Source organism: Dipodomys merriami, unplaced genomic scaffold (genome assembly GCF_024711535.1).
Source record: "Dipodomys merriami isolate MVZ:Mamm:240054 unplaced genomic scaffold, mDipMer1.0.p SCAF_577, whole genome shotgun sequence".
In the NCBI taxonomy this organism is placed as follows: Eukaryota; Metazoa; Chordata; class Mammalia; order Rodentia; family Heteromyidae; genus Dipodomys; species Dipodomys merriami.
This window is the reverse complement of record NW_027206154.1, coordinates 57,036-82,919: the sequence shown is the minus strand read 5'-3', so window position 1 is coordinate 82,919 and position 25,884 is coordinate 57,036. Positions and strand designations below refer to the sequence as shown.

The 25,884-nt window shown below is 35.3% G+C and overlaps 1 protein-coding gene across 6 annotated transcripts in view; it reads right to left on the bottom strand.

The window, feature by feature from the left end:
* Positions 1 to 25,532, bottom strand: part of LOC138813031 (BEN domain-containing protein 5) — a 624,491-nt gene extending 598,959 nt beyond the window's left edge. For 4 of the 6 annotated variants that reach the window (XM_070001309.1, XM_070001310.1, XM_070001308.1 and 1 more), the window contains exon 1: positions 25,438 to 25,532. In XM_070001309.1, coding sequence (XP_069857410.1) covers positions 25,438 to 25,475 — 38 coding nt within the window. In that variant the 5' untranslated portion in view covers positions 25,476 to 25,532. Of the gene's footprint in view, positions 1 to 19,374; positions 19,476 to 25,437 lie in introns of those variants that run through there. The other 2 variants (XM_070001305.1, XM_070001314.1) reach the window with 2 other exon arrangements.
* Positions 25,533 to 25,884: the final 352 nt, after the last annotated feature.

The following is a 25,884-nucleotide window of genomic DNA, read 5'->3' as shown; positions in this document are numbered from 1 at the left end:
ACCTATCAAAATTCCACCCTCATTCTTCAAGGAAATAGAGGAGGCAATCCAAAAATTTATATGGAACAATAAAAGACCCCAAATAGCAAAAACATGCCTCAACGGAAAGAACACTGCTGGAGGAATATCAATACCAAATTTCAAACTCTACTATAAAGCCATAGTAATCAAAACAGCTTGGTATTGGCATAAGAACAGACCTCAGGACCAATGGAATAGAATTGAAAACCCAGAAATGAACCTACAGACCTATAGCCATCTAATCTTCGATAAGGAAGCTAAAACAATAGAATGGAAGAAAGACAGCCTCTTCAGTAAATGGTGCTGGCAAAATTGGTTAACTACATGTAGAAAACTAAAGCTAGATCCTTATATATCACCCTGCACCAGAATCAACTCCAAATGGATCAAAGACCTTGAACTCAAAGCAGACACTCTGAAAACATTACAGGATGGAATAGGAGAAACCCTAGGTCTCCTTGGCTCAGGCCGAAATTTTCTGAATAGAGACCCGGAAGCACAACAAATCAAAGAAAGGTTGGACAAATGGGATTGCATACGGTTGCAGAGCTTCTGCAGGGCAAATGACATAGCTAGCAAGATCAATAGAAAGCCCACCGATTGGGAGAAGATCTTTACTAGCCATACAACGGACAAGGGTCTCATATCTAAAATATACTTGGAACTCAAAAAATTAAATCCCCCAACAACAAATCCTCAAAGAAACAACTGCCCAATAAATAAGTGGGCGAAAGACTTAAAGAGAAACTTCTCTGAAGAGGAAAGAAGGATGGCCAATAGACACATGAAGAAATGTTCAACATCCCTAGCCATAAAAGAAATGCAAATCAAAACAACATTGAGATATCACCTCACTCCAGTTAGAACAGCAAAAATCAAGAACTCTAACAACAACAGATGCTGGAGGGGATGTGGACAGAAAGGAACCTTACTTCATTGTTGGTGGGAATGTAAACTTGTTCAACCACTTTGGAAAGCAGTATGGAGGTTCCTCAAAAGACTTCACATAGATCTCCCCTATGATCCAGCAATCCCACTTTTGGGCATTTACCCAAATGTTTACAAACAAGACCACACTAAAGCTACCAGCACAACTATGTTTATTGCAGCATTATTTACCATAGCTAAGATATGGAACCAACCCAGATGCCCCTCAGTAGATGAATGGATCAAGAAAATGTGGTATATATACACAATGGAATTCTATGCCTCCATCAGAAAGAATGACATTTCCCCATTTGTTAGGAAATGGAAAGGCTTCGAAAAAATTATATTAAGTGAAGTAAGCCAGGCCCAAAGAAGCATAGGTCCCATGGTTTCCCTTATTTGCAATATCTAGTATAGGTATGAGTCAAGCAGAAAAGCTCAGATAATGTGATGTTAGGAAAATGTATTTTAATGTTTTGGTTTCTTTCATGCATATGTTTCTAACGCATTTATAAGATTATTTCTTTGTTGCTTTGTATGTCCCTCCCACATAGTGTAACCCCACTTTCACTATATTTGATGTCAGTATAACATGTGGAGGAGATGGGGGCAAACAAGTCGTTTAAGGATTCAGGTGGACCTGTTGCAACAATGAGAAGTACAAAATGTCATGTCAAAACCAGCTTTACAATGTCGGTGGGGGGGGGGGAGGGGGGTATAATTGGGTGGGGTGAGGGGGGAGGCTGGGAAGGGAGGTGAAGTGTAAACAAAGAGGAGGCTGCAATGCTTGGTAAGAAATGTATGCATTATCCTGCCCATGTAATTGTAGCCCCTCTGTACAGTATGTTCTCAAATAAAATAAAATAATATTAAAAAAAATATTTGCATCACTTTGCATATATGATCACATTTATTATCCATAAAGAAAGTAACTAAAGTATTAGGTATTTGTATTCCTCAATTTGGATGTGAACAAAATAAATTATCTGCCTCAAGTCATGAAGCTACTAAAGTTAGACCAGAATTTGATCACAAGATTGACTTCCAACTCTACGATCATACCTCTATGCTCAAAGGAAATGTGTTACTTGCCTTCTTAAATGGGATTTTTATGTGTCCCATACCTCCATACATATTCCAAAGAGGTTTTGCTCTCATGGCCTCTACAAAAAAAATATTAGGAAATTTGAGGTAAATATATTTTTAATAAACTGCCCCAAACTTTACTATAGCCTTAGTATGCGTTTGTATTCTCAAGTGTTCTTATTATATATATATATATATATATATATATATATATATTAAATCTTTTAGAAAATCTTCCATTTGTAACTACTTGAAGATCCATTGACCATGTTAAATCACTCCCAAAATAGTGGACAAAAAGTCATATTGTTGACTCTGACTTAATGAATATAAATATTGCCTCTTCCATCAAGAAATATCTTTGGAGTGATGTGATTCAACAGAAATGGTCTCATTACCTTACTTATGTAACTGTAACCCATCTGTGCATCACCTCTAAAATAACAATAACATATATTTTTTAAAGAATTCTTTTTGGCTGCATTCTCACAGTGAATAGGAGGTAGGACCTGAAAAATCATCTAAACAATAAACCCAAGCTAATCCTGCTGGCAATCCTATGTGGTTATATTTCTATACTTTTCCTTGCCTCCCTTTTCTCTTGCCACAGTAATTCAAAAGTGTATTGCTTTTCTGCCCTGCAAATGATATTTTACACTCCTTTGTTTCTAATAGGAACCAGGAAGTAGCAGCATAATTTTCTCTTCCTTCTAGATGTTGCCATTTCCTCTTTAGAAAATTATTTCAAAGTACTCTGCCAAATAGGTGTCCTGCTCAGGACTCTAGTGTATCCCTAACCCAGAGGTAAGATATCTATCAGGAACAAAAACAATGTTCCATCAAAACCATATAATTGCTCTTAAAGATTGTGTTGCTTTTTAATTATTATATTTATAACTTACAAAAAGTTTTCTGTTTATGACTATTCTTTGTTTTTTTATTGTGAAAATACCATACAGAGAATTAAAAAAAAAGACTGTGTTGCTTTTATTAGTATCTTCTGAATTGCTGCTAAATAATGGTTATGGTTGGTTTGAAATGTCTCTCTTATTCTATTTATGTCTTGATAAAATATTTCAATTATACAAATATATAGCTGATTTAGAATGACAGATCCCATTTACCCACACTTTCAGAATTGTGTGTAAAATGGAAGAATAAACTAAAGTTTGCTTCTGACCAAAGCCTTAAGTAAAAGAAGGATTTGAGGGAATGAGGGACAATGCAGTCTTTGTACATACCATACTTTTTGTAGATACAATAAAACTGAGAGAAATAGGGGAAGGTGTGGGTCAAAGGGGGATGGGTAAGAATGTTGAAGGAGTGACACCAATCAAGGTGCACTGTATTCATAAACTGCTTTGTTAAATGGCACCTCCTCTGTACAACTACATAAAGATAACAAAACAATTAAAGTAAAAAAGGAAGGATGTGAAGGAAAAGAAAGTAATTTAATGGGTTTTTTTTGTCAGCCATGGGGCTTGAACTCTGGGCCTGGGCGCTATCCCTCAGCTCTTCAGCTCAAGGTGAGTACTCTACCACTTGAGCCACAGCACCACTTACGGCTTTTTCTGTGTATATGGTGCTGGGGAATCGAACCCAGGGCCTCATTTATGCAAGGCAAGCACTCTACCACTGAATCACTTTCCCAGCCCAGTAATTTAATGCTTTAACAGGCAAAACTTTTTTGCTGTTTAATCTCATTTATTTTTAAAATAATTTTTATTGTGAAAATACTGTACAGAGGGGTTACAGTTACACAAGCAAGGTAATGAGTACATTTCCTATTGAGCATTGTTGCCTCTTTCTTTGTTTTTTCCCTACCATCCCTTCCCTTCCCACGTCCCCAAATCCTCCCTCTGCCCCAGATACCCCCACGCCCAAAGTTGCAAAGTTCATTTTCAACATAATGTCTTATACATCTCATTGTTACAATAGGTCAACCTGTATCCCTATTTAAACATTTTGTTTTTTCCCTTCACCTCCCCAAATTACACTAACATCAAATACAGTGAAAACAGGGTTAAAGCTATGTACATATGACCAAATAAGATGAAGTTAAGCAAAATGAACCCCAAGATAGGGACACACGTGGTTCTTTTTTTCTTTCTTGCTATTGTTTCTAATGTATTTAACAAGCAAAACTTTTGCACTTAACATTCTTTAATCATAAAAGAAGGATGTTTCAGGCTTTTATGAAAGTATGTGAAACAGAGAACAGTAATAGTTGCAATAGTAGTTGTTATTTCAAGGTGAATATTAAAAATTAATTCCTTATTTATTAAACATTTACTGATCATTTATGAGAGATTCTATTAGTAGGATCTCTCAAGATAGTGCAGGTGACAGACAAGCAAACAGTCAACTATTATGCAACATTTTTATCAGATACACAAAAAATGCTCTGTAAATAAGATATAGCAATTCAATAACTTGTATTTATTTGTGTAGATTATCCTAGTTTTTCAAAGTGCGTGATAACAATGTGAAATAGGTTTGAAATGCCAGTTTTGCAGATAATTATCATCATCACCCTACCAACTACCTTTGTACATGATTGTTACACTGGCCTTGGACTAGGAGCTTTATGTGCATTATGTCATTCAGTCATCACAAGAAAACTGTGAAGGAGATATTTTGACATCTTTTTTTTACACATGATGAAACTCAGAATCTATGACCTTTATTGAGATCTCCTAAGCACACAGTAAGTAGTAAGTGATGCAATCTGAACATGGACATGTGTGTCTCCATGTCATGGGCTTTCCTCCATTCCCAGTTGAGAATGCAACTAAGAGAAAATAAAATTGAGAATTAGGAACTGAACTTTTTCTCTAATTGTGATCTAATATATACACCTGAAAAATAATACAAATGAAGGATTGACAGTGCCTTGATCCCTAGCTTACATATGGAAGATATCCTTCAGAGTGGTATTGTCAGTTACCATTCAACAAAATAGAGCATATCAAGAATTATTTTCAATAGGTAAGTACCCTTGCACAGGACATTAAACCTGTTTATGTGTAGACTACTATTGACTTTGAACATGGACATAGTCAGTTCTGACAGTCAGTCTTCAAGAAATTATACTGGCAGTGAAGAATAGAGAAGAGATAACTTTCAGATATCTTCCAATTGAAATTAAATGTTTGACAAGCTGTTAACCCTTATTCAAGAGAGCTGCAGGTGTTACTAAAAAATCCTTAATTTCATTAGTGCAAATATGAAGACAAACAAAACAAATACTCACTAAAACCTGGTAATTCAGAGATGTTCTGCAATATTCTCTCAGATTCCTTACAATTACTCACTTTTGCTTCTGCCAAAACTTTTGTCCCCATAAGGCATAATTATGCTACTTAATTTGCCCCTGTATAAACTCCTACATGAAAATTTTCTGCCAGGTAGAAAAGTTAACTCTGTAAGATATGTTTTATTTTCCTCTCTGACAACAAGGACTATATAATATAAACTATCACTCTATAAAGTTTCTTGAAATTAGGAAACATAACTGAGTTTTCTGCTAACTCACAATGAGTTCAGGGTGAGGGGGAAATTTTTTATCCCAAGAACCCAATATAATAGATATTTGGCATGGACATGAGATCCAAGTAGATGGGAAAGTGAAATGAAGCAAAGATTCAGGGAGATAAGTTCACTTAAGATCAGTTCTTTCAAGCAGTACATACAGACTTGATCGCTAGCCTTTTTCTAGTTCTGATAGGCTCTCCATGACCATGAAAATTGCTCAGGTTCTCCACATACTCATATCCAGGGCTACTTAAACATTGCAGAAGATTATTCTTAGATACCATTTAAAGGTAGTCTAAGGCTAGTAACAAGCCTCCTATTTAGAATAAGATTGACCTGAGCTCTTGAGCTGAAAGCTTTAAGGTTGAGGTAAAGGATAAAGATAGGATCCAACATATTGATTGTTGAAATGTGTTTGAAAGTTGGCTAAAGCAATTCTCAGCCTCTTTCCTAGCAAGACAAAAGAAGGTTATTTGTTTCCATTTGTCTGAAGTTCTAAGCAACCAGCACCATCATTCACTGCCCTTTGAAAGTATGAATTTCACTTGACTGTTGTAATAGAAATGATAAGGTAAAGGACCTTACTGTGTTTTCCTCAGCTATCTCATCTTCTACTTATATGTAAATCATTAATTTTTTTCCTCTCAGAAGATCTATGAGAAACCTGTCAGAAGTATTACAGTATATGCAAATCCTAACTAGATAGACAAAAATAATCTTTGTTGCTTCTCCTGTGCTCAGTTGGAGCTTTGCCTTATTTGCATGATTGATCAGTTTGCATAGTGCTTTTCAATTCAGTTTTCAAATGGACTCACAAAGCTAAAAATAAGAGAAGGAATATCTAGGAAAGGGTGTAGGTACACCAAATCAAAAATAAACCTTTTCAATAGCTCATGGATATTTCTATGTACTGGTCAAGGGGAATTCCTGCCACCTGTGTTTAATGGAAAACAGGTTTTGTTGAAATCCCCCTAGATGAACTGTGGGTGAACAATCAATTGGGAATTTTCTCTAATTTTTTAAAAATATTTTTATTGTAAAGATACTGTACAGAAGGGTTGCAGTTACATGAGTAAGGTAATGAGTACATTTCCTACTGAGCATTGTCACCTCCTCCTTTGTTTTTCCCTTACTATCCCTTCCCTCCTCACTTCTTCAACTCCTACCTCCCCACCCCCAAAGTTGCAAAGTTCATTTTCAACATAGTGTCTTATACATGCAGTAATTTTTTGAGGGTGGTTGCTGATTGGCAATCGGCCTGTGTATAAATTCAGTAGACTATGTAAACTGCTATAGCCTCGCATGGATTCCTGAATGTTTTTGGAACTCACTTCCCTTTCTTCTCAAAAGTTTATGTTATTTTGCCTCTGTCTATCGGACAGGCTTTCCATCTTCCTTAGGTGCTATCCCATATCTCATTTTAAGGAAGAAATTCAATTTGGATTCTTTAGAGGGCCTCACCCCACCCCTTTGCTCACCTACTCATCCAATATGTTCCTATCTCTAAACCTTGACATCAAGCACTTATCTCAGACACAGTAACTCTCCAAGTTTTACTTTTTCTAGGTTTAATCTCCGTGTGTGTGTGTGTGTGTGTGTGTGTGTGTGTGTGTGTGTGTGTGTGTGCGTGCGCGTGTGCATTGGACTGTCCTGTGGCTTGAATTTGGGAGCTGTTTATGAGCTTACTTTAGCTCAAGGCTAGCACCCTACCACTTGAGCCACAGCTCAACTTCCAGCTTTTTAGTGGCTAATTTGAGACAAGAGTCTCATGGACTTTCCTACTCAGGCTGCCTTCAAGCCTTGCCCCTCTGATCTTAGCCTCCTGAGTAGATATAACTATAGATGTGAGTCACCAGTATCTGGCTAATCTCTTCTTATTTTCTTCATCTCTGCTCCCATTGTTCAAAAGCATCATCTTTGACCTATGTTATTAAAAGAGTTTTCCAATTTTCCTTCCTGTGACTATTATTGCTTCTTCTCCCTGTTCCCTCCTCATCTCTTCCTCTGCTCATCCCAAATGTATTCAGTATTTCATTGGTAGTGATTTTAAACTGTAAATACTAAAAAAAATAAGGTTTCTCTTAATCAAGTGCTAAGGAGGGAAGGAAAAAATGAAAAGAGCATCATTTTTGCCATTTTTAATTTGTGCTAGATCCTACTTTATACCATATACTATATCATATTTTATACTACTGCCCTCTAGCCTTTATATAAGGCCTAAATGTTTCAATATACTCTATTATTATCCCTCATTTGTCATAAAGAGACTAAGGTATGGGATTTTACATAATGGCTCAAGGCCATATTGCCAGGAGACACAATATAAAACGTGAAATATGTAAACATATACTAACTTTTATTACTTTGTTAGTATAAATTGTAGGTTTTAGATGCATAAAGATAAGATAATTTAATAACAAGATATTTAATCAAATATGACTCTGAGACACCCACAATGAAAGAGGCACTCAACTATAGTACAACGTGGAAAGCACTAAGGCTAAGTGGCAAAGTCTGGATTTGGACTTCTAGCTCTTTCTCAGATAGACCACTGGTTGCCAATCTTAGGAAAGCTAAAGCTTCTTAAGTATCCAAATTTTATTCAAACATTTTCTTTATCATAGTTATAGTTTTAGTGAACCAAGAATTATACAATAGCAAAAATCTACAGTGAAGTCAGAAAAACTTTGAAATGAATTTGCATTATATTAGTTATGACAGCATCAATATCCATTGAATCCATATTTTTGTGAGCTATACTATTGATTCAGAGTAAATACACAGCCATGTATGAATTTTGGATTCCTTCCAAATAACTGAGTGCTACCCCCACCCTCATGTCCTTAACCTATTTACTGGAAATAAGTACCAGTGTTGTGACCTCTCCTCCAACAATACAGTTCCTAACAAGTATTGTACTACTTACCACTGGACAGCCTGAGTGAAACTTACTTGTGTAGAAGTCAAGTGAGCATGTAATTTGGTGGGACTTTGGAATTTGGAAAGAGATGAAAAGCCCCCATTTCCTCTAAGCTATCTGAATGTCCACACACAGAAAATGATGAAGTAGCAAAGAAGGGAACTATCATTTCTCCTTGATTGATTTATGCTAACTGCATAATTTACAACCCCAAAGTTGTTTCAAATCCTAGTGCTTAAGTCTTTCAGCAGAATTCTGCCTAAGCTCCTGCCTTTTATTTCCTCGAATTCATTTGCCTTTTGCTTCCTTATTTTCTCTGAATTTCCCTTGCCAAATTCTACCTTGAGAATGTACTACTAGTCTTCATCCCTCCTTTTTCCTTTGGTGGTACCAGGGTTTAAATTCTGAGCTTCACACTTGCTAGGCAGATACTACACTAGGTAGCATACCATTTGAGCTATGCCTCAGCCACAATTTTTTATTCTACTGTACTACCTCACACTTCAAAATCCCATTCCTCTATGGCTCTGTTCCCAACCTATGTAAGGACTTTATGATCCTATTTTACTCCCATTTGGTTTGCCCCTTCTTTAGGGTATTGTACTGTACACCTTATATAATACTTATCTTCCTATGTGTCTTTGTAATTTGCCTATGAGCTTTTACTATCTGGTTTCTGGGCCTAGTTCTCTCTCGCGTGCTCTCTCTCTCTCTCTCTCTCCCTCTCCCTCTCCCTCTCCCTCCCCCCCCCTCTCTCTCTCTCTCTCTCTCTCTCTGAGGAGAGAATAATTGGAGACAAGAATTTCACAGACTTTCCTTCCTATGTTGGCTTCAAACCATGATCTTCAAATCTCAGCCTCCTGGATAGTTAAGATTATGGGCATGAGTCGCTGACACCCAGCTTAAACCTGCTTTTTCTTGAACTCTGTGTATATAGAATTGTGTCTAGAACATAGCATGTATGCAATAAAATATAACTGAATGAATAAAAAATGCATGTCTGATTGCATGTCATTGCTAGTAAATTCTTTTCAACTTTTCTTTTACTTTCTTGTCTGCCTCAAGTTTGGTGAATGAATCAAAGCTCTTGTACTGTTATTCATCATTTTTACTTACTCGTCTATCCTTATGTTCATATAAACCCAGGCTATTAGTCTTACAAAAATTATTAAAGGTCATCTCCTCCAATATGTCCACTAGAGCAAATCCTGCTTCCCATGATCACAGTCACTCATTCTCTGATTGAATAGCTCTAGAGATAGTGTGTTCACTGCCTTGCAAGGACATTCACTCATTCTTTAAATATATTATTAGAAATGTCAAACTCAATCTTTCCATCATGCCTTCCTATTGATTCTGCGCTATAAAACTATACTACTTATGTAGTAATTTTCTTTCAAGAGATTCTTTTCAGTGTCTAATAGTAGATTGAGAGATTAAGGAACCTCTTGTTCAAGGCATTCTGGGATCAAAAATGCCATATTGGCTTTCAAGATCGAGCCAAAGAGGAAGATTCAGCCATTGAGGAAGCTGGCAGGGAGAGTCTGGTCCAATGATCAAAAGACTGATGGCGATTGCGGGCTCAGCCCTGAAAGGCATCAGGAATTCAGTAGATGAGAAAAGACAGAGGTAGACAAGATGGGACTCTCACCTGGGTGTAGGGAAAGCAGTACATGGAAAACCATGATGCTGAAAAAAGTAGCTCAACCAGGTTAAAAAAATCAATGTCAGAGAGTAGAAGTCATTTGTCCAAAGGTACATAGCAAGTTAGGGGAAGATACTGTCTCTAGCAAGTTCTTTCAGCTACAAGTCATTTTTTAAAGCCAAGCAGTCTTATAAAATCTTCTTGTCAACTCACTCCTCTGTACCAGACACAAAATGATTATTCAAAGTGTAAGAAAAGCCCTCTTTTCTATCAAAAGTTCCTGCCTTGGCCTGGTAGCTTGACTATTGTTGATTATTCTGCTAAGACAATATCAATAACAACAAAAAAAGACAAGAAAAGAAGAACTGCTTTGGGATAAGGAAGGAATTTTTTAATATAAGGGTTTGTCTTAAATGGTTGTTCTCAGGTTCAAATAATAGCAGAAGTATGATCATTGAGATTCTTAATCTTATTTCAAAGTCTTATAATGATCACCTTACGTAAATGCATCTTACTCTCTTCAAACTGACCAGTCTTCAGAAGCTTGTGAACCTAAGCTCAACCAATCTGAGAATAAGGGCAGGGATAAATAGGGAGAGGCCTGCCTATTCTGTGTGTTTGTCAGATTTTTTGGCTGATGATGCACTCTTCTGCAGTTTTGCCTGGCTGAGACAATTCTTTGTTGTCTAGTCTATCATTGTGACTCTGGATAGTAGCACTGTGAATCTCAGAGAGTATACTTATAATAAAAATGACTAATTAGACAGTGTTTAGATCTCTGACTAGGATCTCTGCATTAAAATGACCCACCCCATGGCCTCTATGGCTGCCTCTTAAAACAGGTTTGTCAGAGCTCCTCTAAATAATACTTTGGACTCCCTTTTCTATGATTCATTCACCAAGAGACAACATATTTTGTTTAAATATGATAACTAGTCAGCCTCATGGAGCAGGAACCATTTATAAGGTGACTTTGCATATCTCTCATTCATTTTAAGTTGAACTTATTTAAAATGAGACAAAAACTATGCTATTGGAGAATACCTTATATTTCTTCTTGTAACACAGATAGAAATCTCAGTCTCTTCTATTGAAAGAGATACCACAAAAACATAAATAGAAAAGGTTTCTTGGCAAAATTTACTTCATGAAGTCAAGTACAGGAGATTACAGCTCTAACCTTAACTACTAAATACTAACCCTAATTACTAAAGCTAGCTTCTCAGAAGGCAGAGATTGGGGGCATAGAGGTATGAGACCAGCTCAGCCAAAAATTTCTTAAGTCATTTCAACTAACTAAAAGCTGAGCAAGGTGGCACATACCTATCTATCATCCCAGCTATGCAGAAAGCATAAATAAAAGCATCCTAGCCTAGGCTACCCAGAGCATAAACTCAATACTTTATTTTAAAAATGACTAAAGTAACATGTAGGAACCCCAGGGTCCCATGGGAACTATGACTAGGTACTGGAAGTATGTGTTCACAGTATGCATGAAGAATGCCTGATGCCAGTGGAAAATTGCTGGCTGTGTGATAGCTTATCTTGTGTCTGAGTAAAGACAAAGGGTCTGGATGTTAGGCTTTCTACAGTAATTCTGTCAAAAGGCAGGGTAAGTGCCTCTGTGTGCTTAACTTACTACCTGATATGTCGTTAACTTAGAATGGATATATGCTCCTTGGAATGTGAACTTTGATATGTAACCACAACCTGTCTTAAGCAAATCTGTACTTTCTAACCCCTTAAGAGCAGAATATGGAAAGCCTCTGTCAGTTGAAACATGTCTATCATTCCTCATTATTATGGGTAACAATATTGTTTCATGAATAATTCTTCATCTGTTGTCATGATGTCTATGGAGAAAATTAGAAGCAAAAGGGTTGGAGGTGTGGTATAGTGCCAGTTTGGAAAACTCAATGACTGACGCTTAAATTCCAGTAGCACAAAATGATATATCATTTTATGACGTGGGTATGAGTTTCAACCTACAGGTTTCATTTCTTGCCTCTGGAGACTCAATCCTTTGTTCCATCTCAAAGGCCTTAGCCAAAATTTTTCCTACCTAAGTGATCCTGTTAAAAAGGTTGATAAGGGGTGACTGACAAAGTTACATAGAAAATTAATTCCTGTAGGAAATAGTAAAACCCTCTGGATTTTGCTTTGGTTCACTCTATGCTATAGTATTTGTAAGAGAAGCAAAGTAATTGGTGGAAATAAAAAGATATAATCCTATGGTCAAATATATTTAAAAATGCATAGTCCATGTGAATAGTACATGGAGAAATGTACTACATTATTAATTTAGGCAAATGATTTAATCCACACATTGAATAAAGCTTCTTCTACATAGCAATGCCAAGTGTCCTCAAATAAGCAGATATTTGCTCTCTCTAAGAGAGTTGGTAGAAGTAACTGCACTGAAAGAATAGATAATTTCTGAGAAATATGTTTATCTCATTCTTTTTTTTATTACTTTCTTGAGAGACGTCATTCAATCAGCAGGAAAGTTTGGTTATCAAAGATTCTAGAAGTATTTCTTTAATGTAGTGCAGAAAAGAGATATGAGTTACTTCCACTCTCTAATCTATCAACACTTCCCCATTTTTTTTGAAATTCTGTACAACCAGTTATTTCTATTTAGGTAAGAAAGAGTGAGTGTCTTATAAACATAGCTCCAAAACATTTTAGTTTAGTTTTGTTTCAAAAGGGCAGAAAGAACTTTAACTAGACCAGAATGGAGCATGGCTGAGTAATAAATATCTGGCCCACAGATAGCTATTAAAGTTCATTGGTTCTATTTTAAAATAAACTTCAGGAAGATCACCTTGATTACAACATCTCAGACACATTCTCAAATAGCTACAGGCTTTAGCCTTAATGTCCAGAACACATTGTTCTTAGTATTGAAACGAACTGGAACTTGAAACTAAACAGATGAATCTCTCAAGAGCTGAATTATATTTCTTTTTTTCCTGTTGCTTTTGCTAGTCACTCTTTCCTGTGTGAAATGTTTTGTGTAAAATTGTTTCCTTATTCTATTTGTTTCCATCATTTTGTAGTAGAGATAAGTAAGGATCTTCTCTTCAAATATTTAATCTGAATTCTCATTATGCTAACTTGCTAGTTGCATTGCTTTGGGTAAATTCCTTAACCTGTCTGAGACTCAATTCTTCCTTGACAATACAGAAATAAGAATAGCTATCTTTGCATTACAGTGAAGATAAGATTAAGAAATATCCTTGACAGAGCTTAACATAATTCTTAGACTGTAGTACAGATCCTGTAAGTATTTCTCTTCTTCCATTTACCTACCCTATTCACTACAACACTTAGTAGTTCTTTTTTTAAAAAAAATTGTGAAAATACCCTACAGAGGGGTTACGATTACATGGGCAAGGTAATGAGTACATTTCTTATCAACTATTGTTGCCTCCTCCTTTGTTTCCCCTTCCCATCTCCCACCCCCTACCCCCCACCCCCAGCCAGTTCGTTTTTCAACATAACAACTTGTACATCTCATTGTTGCAATGGGTCCATCTGTGTCCCTATTTAAACGATTTGTTTTTTCCCTTCCCCTCCACAAATTATGCCAACATCAAATACAATGAAAGCATGGGTTATACCGTGGGGGAGGGACATACAAAGCAACAAAGAAATATCTTATAAATATGTTAGAAACAATAGCAAGAAAGAAAAAAACATTTGAATCCTTATCTTTTCAGATAGAGTCAACCTGTTACAGCAAATCTGGTGGTCTGGGACCCAAAAATCTCCAACTCTCTACAGTTCTCCTTAAGGAGGCAAGCTTTTGGAGCTATAAACAAAGGTTTGAATCACAGCTCCCCAACTAACAAGCTTAGTGTGAATATAGGTCAATAACTTAACTTTTCAAAGGCTATCTTTCTTCACCATTTGGTACAAATGTTACTATGCCATAGATCTGTTGTTCTGTGAAGACTAACTAAAAAGAACATTGGTGAGATTCACAAATGGTCAAACTATAAATCACAAATGGTCAAACTATAGCCTTTTAAATTAATTACTAAAGATTTTTTATGGTTCTCTTGTGGGCCCTATCTAAGTTATATAAGCAGCAGATAATATGTAAGTGTGTGTGTGTGTGTGTGTGTGTGTGTGTGTGTGTGTGTGTGTGTGTGTGTGTGTGTGTGTGTGTGTTAGCAATATAATTTATCCTACCTTTCATGGTGGTTTTCCATTACCTACAAAATGGAGCCAGTCTCATCTTTTTTTAATTTATTTTTTATTGTAAAGATACTGAATAGAGGGGTTACAGTTATGTTAGTAAGGTAATGAGTACATTTCTTACCAAGCATTGTTACCCCCTCCTTTGTTTTTCCCCTACTGTCCCTTCCTTCCCCACCTCCCCAACTCCTCCCCCCCTGAATTTATTTTTTTGTTTCTTTTGTTTGTTCTTCCACCATGATATAACCCCTGTTGTCACTGTATTTGATTCCGGTGCCCTGTATCTTTTTTATACCTTTTTCTAATTTGGGGAAGGGAAGGGAAATAACGATGCTGAAACAAGGATACAGGTTGACACATTGTAACAATGAGATGTACAAGACACTATGTTCAAATGAAATTTACAATATGTATATTTTAAGGTACCTATTTCTTGGACTTCAGCCAATTGTAGATCCAACTAAATAATTCAAAATAATGTTGTCCAAATATATGTCTTCTTTCTTATTTCAATGATATTTCCTATGATTTATAGATACATAAATGCACAATACCTTCTCCAAGTAACCATCCAAAAACTATTTTACAAAGTAATTCATTTTCTTAATTAATAGATAATAACAAGCCAAGTGTAGGTTTGTCAAGAGTCTAACATACAAACATTGTGATTCTTCTCTGGGAGAAGATTCATAATCATAAACACTGAAAAACTTCTAAGCCACATTCCCAGACAAGAATCTTTACAATAAAATAAAATTTTAAAAACTATTAATCTATCCATGAGTGTCTCAATATCCATGTGAAAGTTTTCAATAGGTGAGTGTTTACAGTAGGATCTATTTATATATGACTGTTAGTAATATTTAATATACTAGACATTAATTTTCAAGCTTAAAAACTTTAGACCTGATGCCTGAAAACCTAGTACAAAGGAAAATTAATTTTTATAAGTCATAAAAATCTGACAAGATCTTAACATTAAAGCCAGTAAACTTGACTACCTGGAAATATACCCAGGAAAAAGAAATGACATAAGGCCATGTATTGAGCCAGAGGACTAGATTTGGAAGGGCTGGATTCAACAAATGGAGCTGAAAGAGGACTGCTATGGTGAGGGCCAATAAGGATGCTAATTTCATGATTTTCCCCAGTAATTTAGCAAACTAGAATTATCTGCTTAAAAATCATAATTACTGTTTGATGAGACTAACTGAAAAACTATCTTAGAAACTCACCAAAAACAATATAACAAACCAAAAAATTCTGTCCTGAGCTGTATCAAATCCTCAATTCTATGTCCTTTCATTGTGCTAATTACTTTATAGTCTTTTATTTGTAACACAGGCTTTGCTATTAAAACATTTTTATCAGTAAATTTTTTTTATTGTGAGAATACCGTACAGAGGGTTACAATTACATGAGCAAGGTAATGAGTACATTTCTTATCAAACATTGTTGCTTCCTCCTTTGTTTTCCCTTACCATCTCCCTCCCATCTCCCTCCCCTACCCCCTGCCAAAGATTTCTGAGGCAAGCAGAAAAGGTCAAATAAGTTGATGTTAGGCAAAATGAACCCCAAGATAAGGACTCAAGTGGTTTTTCTTTCTTGCTATTGTTTCTAACATATTTATAAGGTGATTTTTTGTTGCTTTTTATGTCCCTCCCTCATGGTATAACCCCTGTTTTCACTGTATTTGATATTGTTATAATTTGGGGAGGGGAAGGGAAAAAACAAATTGTTAAAATAGGGATTCAGGTGAAGCCATTGCAACAATGAAATGTACACAATGCTATGCTGTAAAACAATTTTTTTGACTTGGGATTCATTTAACTTCTATGAACCATAGCAGTAAAAATATTTACAGTATCACCAAAAACCAATTGTGATAGTCAAATAAGCTTTGCACCTAGCACATGATTAGAAAACATTAAGTCAACATAAAATCTGTACTGTTGACATTTTTCTGTGGAGCCAGGGTCTTTTTACTTAGAAATCTATTGTTAAAAGTAGCTATGCTCGCATTCAAGGGACTTTAGCCACTAGATCAAGCAGAAGAAACTAGTTTCTCACAATTTTCTTCTGCTTGTTCTAGTGGCTAAAGACTTGATTCAGAATAGGAATCATTTAACTTTCTTTCTGGTCTAGTAGATTATATCTTCCTCCAAATCAGAGAGTTTGTGTATGTTGCAAAAGATACTATTTGGTGAAACTGACATGAAAATGAAAAAGTTGAATTTTCTTTTATTGTATGTCTTAGAATACTCTATTTACTATCCCATTCATATAAGTCAATATGTTGGTAGTATGCAAGAGATTAAAAATGCATTAAGTGAAATAAGGTATATTTGAGGGAGACCTTAAATAGTGTAATTAATTAGAAAGGCAAAGTCAAAGCTCAACAGGAAACAGGTACTTGCAAAAGGTAGGGTGGGACCAAGGGGAAATGGATAGATGAATGAATTGGAGAGGTGGAGCAGATAATGCAGCCAAGAATTGAATGCATATACTACAAAATTAAGAAAAATAAAGGAAGGGATGGACTGGAAGGGATGGGTATGAATGTTGAAATGGGTGACACTGATCAAGATCCATAAACTGCTTTGTTAAATGGCACCTCCTTTGTACAACTACTTAAAATATGTTTAAAATTTTTAAAATAAATAAATAAATAAAATGGAAAGGCCACTAACAAGCAACATAGCAAAGATACATGCTATTTAGACTGCTTCAATGATATACAGAACCAAATCCTAAACAGAAAAGCCATTAATCAGGGAGATTAATCACAGTTTCACTCTAGTCCCATCATGGGATTTCAATCCGACCCTACTTACCTTAATGAGGATATATTCTCTGTGTGTAGCAAGTGAGAGAAGAAGCCAGATTGGCTTTGGTAATTCAATCCCAGTTGGTATTGCTCACAGAATTAAGTTAGTTGAGAGTTCATTTACAGTAAGAAAACTTTGATGTGTGCCATTTATGATAAAATTGTGTTCCCATAAAGCATGAGGTCATCCTAGACAGATTTTCTATTGCTATAAGTCTATAATGGTTACTGACCAAAAATCACATTTGATTCTCACATTCTGCTCACTTCCCACACAGGAGGAGCTGCTGGTACCTGAAAGATGATGAAAGGCTTAGTATAATTACCATATGAACTGGATTCATGGCAGTAATGGATTTTCTAACTGTTACCTTCAACACTGATCTTTTGTTGTTGTTATTGTTTTCTCCTTTTCATTCCCATCATAAACTGCAGTTTAGAAATGAGAAAACCAAAGTTCAAAGATATGAATCAACATGTCTGCCTTAGTGGGAAAGTAGAACTGAAAATAAACCCCAGATCCATATATTAACAAAGCCCATACTCTTTTCTTTTAGAACCACCAAGCAATGCAAATGTAAGCAAAACAAGTCTATTAATGCCAAACATTTTCAATCCATTTATATTTCTAGGCTTATGAACTGTGAGAATAAGTAAAGAATACCAAAATCCTGCCAAGAGTGTGCATAATACCTAACTTGAATGAATGCTTATGATAATGAAAGGATTAAGATATAAAAAGATATTAATATTTGGAAATTATACAAAATTGCTTTAGTCTCTTTTAAACTATGCTGAATATTTAATGATCTGCTCTATAATTATGCCTGTTGGAGCTTCTATGAAAGGCAGAATCTCTTCTCTCTTTATGTTAAATCTCTGGAAGTAGTATGAACTGTCATCCATGTGGTAGTATAAACAAATTTCTGTAAATTTCCTTTATGTCTCTCCTGATATTCAGATTTATAGGCTCAACTGTCAGCTAGACACTTATCTGGATATACTAGAGGCTCTGTGTAAAACTGGAGCCATGAACACATATCTTTGTCTCATCTCAAACTCAGTTCTCCTTTAGTACTACTTATTCTTTTACCTGCCTCTGTGACTAACACCAACTTCTACTTTAGCCCCTACACAGATACCTAATAGTTTCCCATAAATTCTTCATTGCCTTCCCTTCTCAATCACAAAGTCTTCTCTTAAATTTAAATTTCTCTTTGAAATCTGTACATGTTCTTTGTAGCACTTAGTATATTAATGATTAATGATTTTTTAAAAAAGAAAAACCTTACTAGGTATCTCATAAAAAGAGAAAATTATTTCTCAAAGTTTTAGAGGCTTAGGAGTCCAAGATCAAGGTGTTGATAGATGCAATGCCTAGTAACAGCTCATTCTCTAGAACTAGACAGCACTTATTAGCTGCATCCTTACATAAGTAGAAGGGGCAAGGCAGCTCTCTAATTGATCCCATGCATAAGGGCCCCACCCTCACTACCTAATCACTTCTCCAAAGGCCACATCTTCTAAAATCATCATTTTGGCAATTAGGGAAGGAAGTATTCCTACTAAAATAATTCAATAAATATTTAATGAACAGCTTTTGTTGGGGGCCTCATCTTCTAATGTCATCATGTTGACAGTTAGAGGAGGAGGAGTTATTCAGTAAGTGTCCACTAAAGTCTTTAACTAAATATATAATGAAGAAGAGTAAAAATGATTCAAGTTCCAGAAATTTTTCTCAGTAATTGTCCAACTCTAGAAACAGCCATGGGAAATAGGATGATGATAGGGTCAGTGGGATGAACCAACCATAAAATTCCTCTGATCAGAACAAGCATCCGGGTTTCTCGTTCAAATTCAAAAAGGGATGTGTCAGTGTTTAGTCCTGACCTTTAAAGACTTTGAGGTAAAAACAAGAACACAAATCTGCTGAGCAGGACAGACTGAGTAACCAGTTCTGCTGTGAAGATGACTCAACGCTGACGGGGATGGCTCACACAGCATTAGGTCAGGGAAGACTTGAGCTGTTGGGAGTCTCAGAATCTGGGAAACTAGCCAGGCCTGATCATGATGAAAGTAAAATCTGAACAAAAGACACTAAGGAAAGGAAATTTTAGTTGTTGGACAAGCAGCTAAGTTCTCATTTAACATAGCATAGAGATTAAGCAAATGTCCGGTCATACTGATATCTGTAAGCAACTGTGTTCATACCTGGCCTGGGTAAGACTTTTTGAAGTTACCCATGTAGTAGTTGAGGTTAGGGTTTTTGGTTTGGCCAGTAACAGCTGAGACTTACGTTGGAGACATTGTTCTGTCTACCTTGTTCCAGCTCTCTATGAGTCTTATTTTTGTTATTGTTTGGTTTGGTTTGTGATGTTAGGCATTGAACCCAGGGCTTCCGGAATGCTAGGAAAGTTCTCTACCACTGAGATATGTTCCCAGACTTGAGCCTCATTTTTAATATTCATTCTTTATTAGGAACAGGTAATTCTTTTTGTCCAGTGTTGAGAAATTGAATACAAGGCCTGGCTCATGCTAGGCAAGCATTCTATCCTAGCTCGAACCTGAAGTAATCTTTAAAGCATTTTCATATTCTGAAATTCAATGATGTTCAATAAAAAAATTAAAAGATACTGCATTCTTCTCTTGAGGGGAGGGATTAGGTTGAAAGGGATGGGGAAGAATGATGAAATGAGTGATATTGACCAAGATTCATTGTAATTATGAACTGACTTGTTGAATGGGAACTTTTTTGAATTAAAGATAAAATATGGCAATGATAAAAAAAAACAAAGATGTTACTTGCTTCTCTCATTTCTCCACTCTCTTATACTAACATGCTATTTTTTTAAAAAATGTATAAAACATCTTTTACATTATGCTGTTTGGAAAGAAATATTTGACAAAGATTAGTACTTCTGGGATTTTATCTCCATTGCCTCTCTCACAACTACACATGTTCCCCACATTTAATGCACTGTCTTCTTTATTGTATCAAGAAAACCCTTCCACTCAGCAAGAGCTGTCTTTATATTCCAAGTTTACTCTTTTTAAACTCTGTCATAGAGTTTCAATTGCACTAAAAACTCTATTCAACATATAATTAGAGTAAACATAATGGAAATATTGAAATTAAAATAATATTGTCACTAATATATTCATTTTAATTGTTCCTTTTCTTCTCACCAGAGTGAGTGGGAGATAATCCCTTCTATTTCAGTTACCTCTTCTTTAACTGGCTAGAATTTTATAATGTGCTATTTGATGAGCTTACTTATTTGCTTTTCCAAACTCCTTAATATTAAAGTATATCTGAACTCAAGAAGAAACATTTCATTTTTCTAATATACTTGATCATAAGCTAAAGAGCAAAAAGTAATCTATTTATGTCCCAAGAATCCTTATTAAGTTCTTTTATCCTGGAATTGGTTAGGAAAAAAAAACAGTCCTGAACACTAAATCAAACTTTCATGAACAGGCATTAAGTTCTAGACACAATGCATGGCATTTTTGAAAAAGAAGAGAAATTAACAGTAATTATCTCTCTTTTCTCTTTTCCTCTCCTCTTCTTTTTTTCTTCTTCTTTCCATACCTTCCTCCCTACCCCCCCCCCACCTGTTAGGATTACAAGGGTGTACCACCATTTCTACCTTTATTTCAATTTCTTAAAAAATTAAATCCTAACTGGGCACATGTAATTTTAGCTACTCAGATGGCTAAGATCTGATTATCATGTTGCAAAGCCAGTCTAGTGCAAAGCCAGCCTGGACAGGATCATCTCTGAGACTCATCTCCAACAAACTACTCAGAAAAATCCAGAAGTAGAGCTGTGGCTTATGTGGTAGCACTAACCTTGAGCAAAAGAAGCTTAGGGACAGTGTCCAAGTCCTGAGTTCCAGCCCCAGGAAAAGAACAATAAATAATAAATAAATAAATAAATAAATAAATAAATAAATAAATCAAAAATCTTCAAAGACTGAATTTAGATCAGATTTATATATATATATATATATATATATATATATATATATATATATATATATATATATATCACTCCAGGATCTAGCACAGACTAGATACTCAAAAAAATAAGTTTAGTAGAAACATAAGTAGATGCATTAGGTGGGATTAACTACAATATGGTAGATTCAAAGGAGAACTCAAATAGTGTAATTCCATATAAAGGCAAAGTCAAAATTCAACAACATAAACACCAGGAAATTGGTACTTGAAAGGAGTGGGGTCGGGTCAAGTAGAGAGAAGTAGACAAATGAAGAGTAGAAAGGAGGAAAATGTCATTAATTCATTGTAAACCCTACAAAATTAAGAAATGCAAAGGAAGGGGTAGTTTTGGAGCAATTGAGTAGAGTGCTGAAAGGAGTGACCCTGATCAAACTACATTGTATGCATAAACTGCTTTGTTAAATAGCAGTTGCTTTGTACAACAACTTAACCACAGTAAAATAAAATAAAAATACTTCTGAGAATTAATCTAATCCCAATTTTCTTTTTTTCTTTTTTCTTTTTTTTCTTTTTGTCGGTCATGGAACCTGAACTCTGGGCCTGGACACTGTCCCTCAGCTCTTCAGTTCAAGACAAGCACTCTACCACTTGAACCACAGTGCCACTTCTGGCTTTTTCTCCTTATGTGGTGCTGAGGAATTGAACCCAAGGCCTCCAGTTTTCTGTAACAGAGGGCCAGTCAAGGGAATTTCAGATCTACCAAAGGTGATACACAATATCCTTCATGCTTTGCTTGTATTCCTCTTTTTCAACAATTCCCATGCCTGGATTACAAAGAGAAAAATGAACTTGGAGTCAGAGGGTTTCTGGCTAGCTCCCCTATTTACTAGTTGTGTAAATATTCCTCTAGATTTCTGCACAAGTGAAGATACAAACTCAGTTGTCTTATGACAACTCTGAGCAATTCTTAGAACATATCAAACTCAGTCTTTGGTATTATTAAGAACTAATATTAAAAAGTTATGTATGTTTCCAAAATATTATACTATAGAGCCCTAATAACAATCCTTTAAAGGTCTGAGAGGTAATCAAAATTATAATGAACATGCCCAATATTTCCAAAATTCCTAGCTTTCTTTTTGCCAAAAGATATTTTGCCTTATGTATATTTGCATATATATTTGCATAATGGCTTTTCAGTTCTGTCTTTAAAAAATTGTTTTCTACAACTAGCTGATTTCCAGACCTGTGCTAAGGCCTTAGGATCAGTTATAACCTTCTCTGAGAGACATGAAGAATGTTTTACCTTGAAAAGGTGAAAAAATACTGTCTTCTTAATTTGCTGTAGATAAATACCAGCAATTAAAATTTTTAATGTTTATCCTGAGGTAGAAATTTTTCCATGACCTATTTTACGTTGTCAAAGGAAGCAAAACCCTGGATGCAAAAAGTATCAGACATTTTTATTTTTTCTATAATGGTTGCCTTGGTACTAGGAAAACTGGAATTAGGACAAGATTGGATAAGATATTCTAATTTGGGTATTTTAAAGGTATTTGTCAGTCTTGAGTTGGGCCATTGCTAAGTATTCCAAATTGTGATGGACTCTTAGCGCCAGTAAAATCTAATATTCTGTGAGTCAAATAGTCATAGTGACTTCTTTGTCTCACTTCAAAACATAATGCAACAGGTTCTGATACAGGTGAATGGCACAGAAAAGGGGTGAAAGTCTTAAGGAGTGAACAGAGCAAATAAGTAGCAATGAGAGTAATAATTATGACTCATAGAGATAAGCTAGTAAAATTTATGAAAGTTCCCTCTTAGGGGAGATTCACATTCATACTGCATCAACAATGCTTAGCACAGCACATGGCACATGAAAATGCTCAATAAAGTCCTGTGGGGAAAAACAAATATCTCAACATTTGCCTGGAGGAAAAGGGATGTAAGCAGCTCTCTATCCAAGATATAGGTTAGTATAAATAACTGGCAAGAAAAATTACCACAAGCTCAGTTCAGCAACACGAGGCCCTTTCAGGTCCTTAGAGAAGCTCAATGACTGGATAACAGCTGCCCATAGTGGATATGGACACCAACTTAAGCCTAGACATTATAATGCAAATACAAGGATTTCTTAGCATGTTAAAATCTTATTAAGAGTTATGACAGAGAAGAACTAAGTGTTAGTCTATTGGGGGGGGGGATAGAAATGAAATAATTAAGGTTGAAAGATTTTCAAAAGCTTAGAGAGAGACACACACAGGAGAGAGGTAGAAAGAGAGTTAATAACACTGGAGACAAGAGGATGGTAATTATTGTTGCAGTATAAGATCCCATATAGAATCTTGAAAAGATGTATACTCTCATGAGGAGATCAATAGTGATACCCTTTCATTCATTTGAAATTCTCATCTATATCTATGCCTATTAATTAAAAAGGTGGATCTATTAGTGTCTGTTTGGGTTAGATTTAGAGGTTGAGAGCAAAAGTATATCTCTTGCCCAGACCCTATTTTCAAAAAGCATTGCAGAGAAAATAAAGTAGTTGTTGATTTAATGCAGCCAGTATAGCAAAATACATGCCTAGGGAGATATTTTTACCTTTTAATAAACAGTTTTCATTATCATCATCACATGCCTACACTTTTATAAACCTGAACTTCTCTGTCTAGCATTTATAGAAAATTGCCAAGTATCATTGTAGATAAAAGCACAATTCAATATTTATGAATTGCTAGTTTTCTATAAATATAGACATTTTGAGACTATCTATTCACTAGCCATTAAAATTTGAACAGGGATCAAAGCAAGGATAATATTAACAATTCCTTGCATTTGTACAATGTTTTACACAATACTATTAATAATAGATGACATTTATTGAGCACTTAGCAAGTGCCAGGCACATTACATGTAAATTTTCATAAAGAATTCAGTTCAGTTTAACAAACATTCACTTAACACCTACTGTGTTATAGATGATTAATACTTGCTTGCTATTTTCTTAAAATTCTCATTTTGTTACATTCAATAAATGTTTGTTGAATAAATAAATGTATGTATGGAGAGAAGGATGAATTAATTGAAAAAACAATTTTAGGTAATATAAATAACACAGGCTCTCCCCCTTACTATTTATGCTCTTGAGAATTTACTTAACTTTCTACAGCTTCAAGATTTTCCTATGTAATATAGTGACACTTAACATCTACCTTAAAAACATGTGAACAGTAGTAACAAAAATATTAAAGACTTCACTAAAGAATGATGTCTTAAACTCAGAAAGATGAATGGTGCAGATTTTCTCTCATATGCAGAAGCTAGATATAAAGTGCACCAGGATTTGATAAATTATACAGGACTGTAAGCATCTATAGAGAGTGAGACCAAAGGAGGATACTCTTAAGGGAGGAGCACAAAGGCTCAATGCCTCTGTGCCTCTGATCATATAATACTTACTGAAACAGATTCCAGGAAATGGAAACAAGAGTGTTTTTTCTCTGTTTTTGTCTTGTTTGTTCTGTTTTTCTTAGGGGTAGGGTAAGAGGGAGCACAGAAATGGAGGGACAAAAGCTGAACAAATGCAATAGTGGTACTCAGTAAAAAAAAACTATGTTGAAAATGAACTACACAACTTGTGGGCAAGCAAGGGAGGGAAAAAACTGGAGGAAGGGGTGACATTGCCCCAAAAGACATGTACTCATTACATGACTTATGAAACAATAACCCCCCTGTACATCATCTTCATAATTTAAAAATCAAAAATAATCATAGCATGGAAAAATAAAAAGAATGAGGTCCCAGAAGTAGAGTAGTTATTCTTACTAGCTTCATCCTCATCATTACCATCATCATCACTAGTAAGTAATAATGTTGACTCTTTTCCTCCTCAGTCAGTATAGTGATAGGAAAAGTCAAATTTTAATATCCATAAAAAAATACATGTATGACAAACACCATAAAAAGTGTCCTCTCAGGTTACATATATTCTCTATACTTAAGTTAGACCCAAGGAAATCCATATAACCCTAATAACTCTTTCAAAGATATTATTTAAGACAAACAGCATATAATCTTATGAAGTACTAAATTGTGAATGCACTAAAAATAGAATATTGATCATTCCTATCATGGAACCATATTCCTGACATTCTTAAAGAATGGTACCAAGATTCTAGAAAATGGTTGTCCAGAAACTCATTTATATTTTAAGCAATAGTCATCCTGATCTCCAGCAACACAAAAGATAAGCTGGAGTCCTAGATAATAATTTCTAACCAGAAAGGGATTATATATTCTGTGGTCACTTACCATTTTGGTCTGCTGGTAGATTTCACCATAGGGGCCATCCCATCTCTATAAAGACTCTTTGTTTTACTGAAGTTAACAATGTTGAAAATGACCCTCTGAAAAAGAAAGAGATATTTACCAGAAGGCTATGCAAATTGCCACTCCTTGACAATCAAGAAAGAAAATAATAAGCAAGTTAAAAGTATTCTTAGGACTAGAAGCCAATAGTATAATTAGGATAACCAGAGCTCCATGGATTATAGCATCTTGTGCCAGCTAAACAACAGTACAGAGATCATATTCTCTATGATTGGCTTTCATCAATTAGCTTTGAAACCCTGGAACTTGGAAGCTAAAAATATGATTTTTATTCACAACTCTATCACTTTGGACCTTGTCAAGCTACTATACACTTCTGTATTTGAATTTCATGACTTGACATGAGTTTAGTTCTCATACTAAAAAATA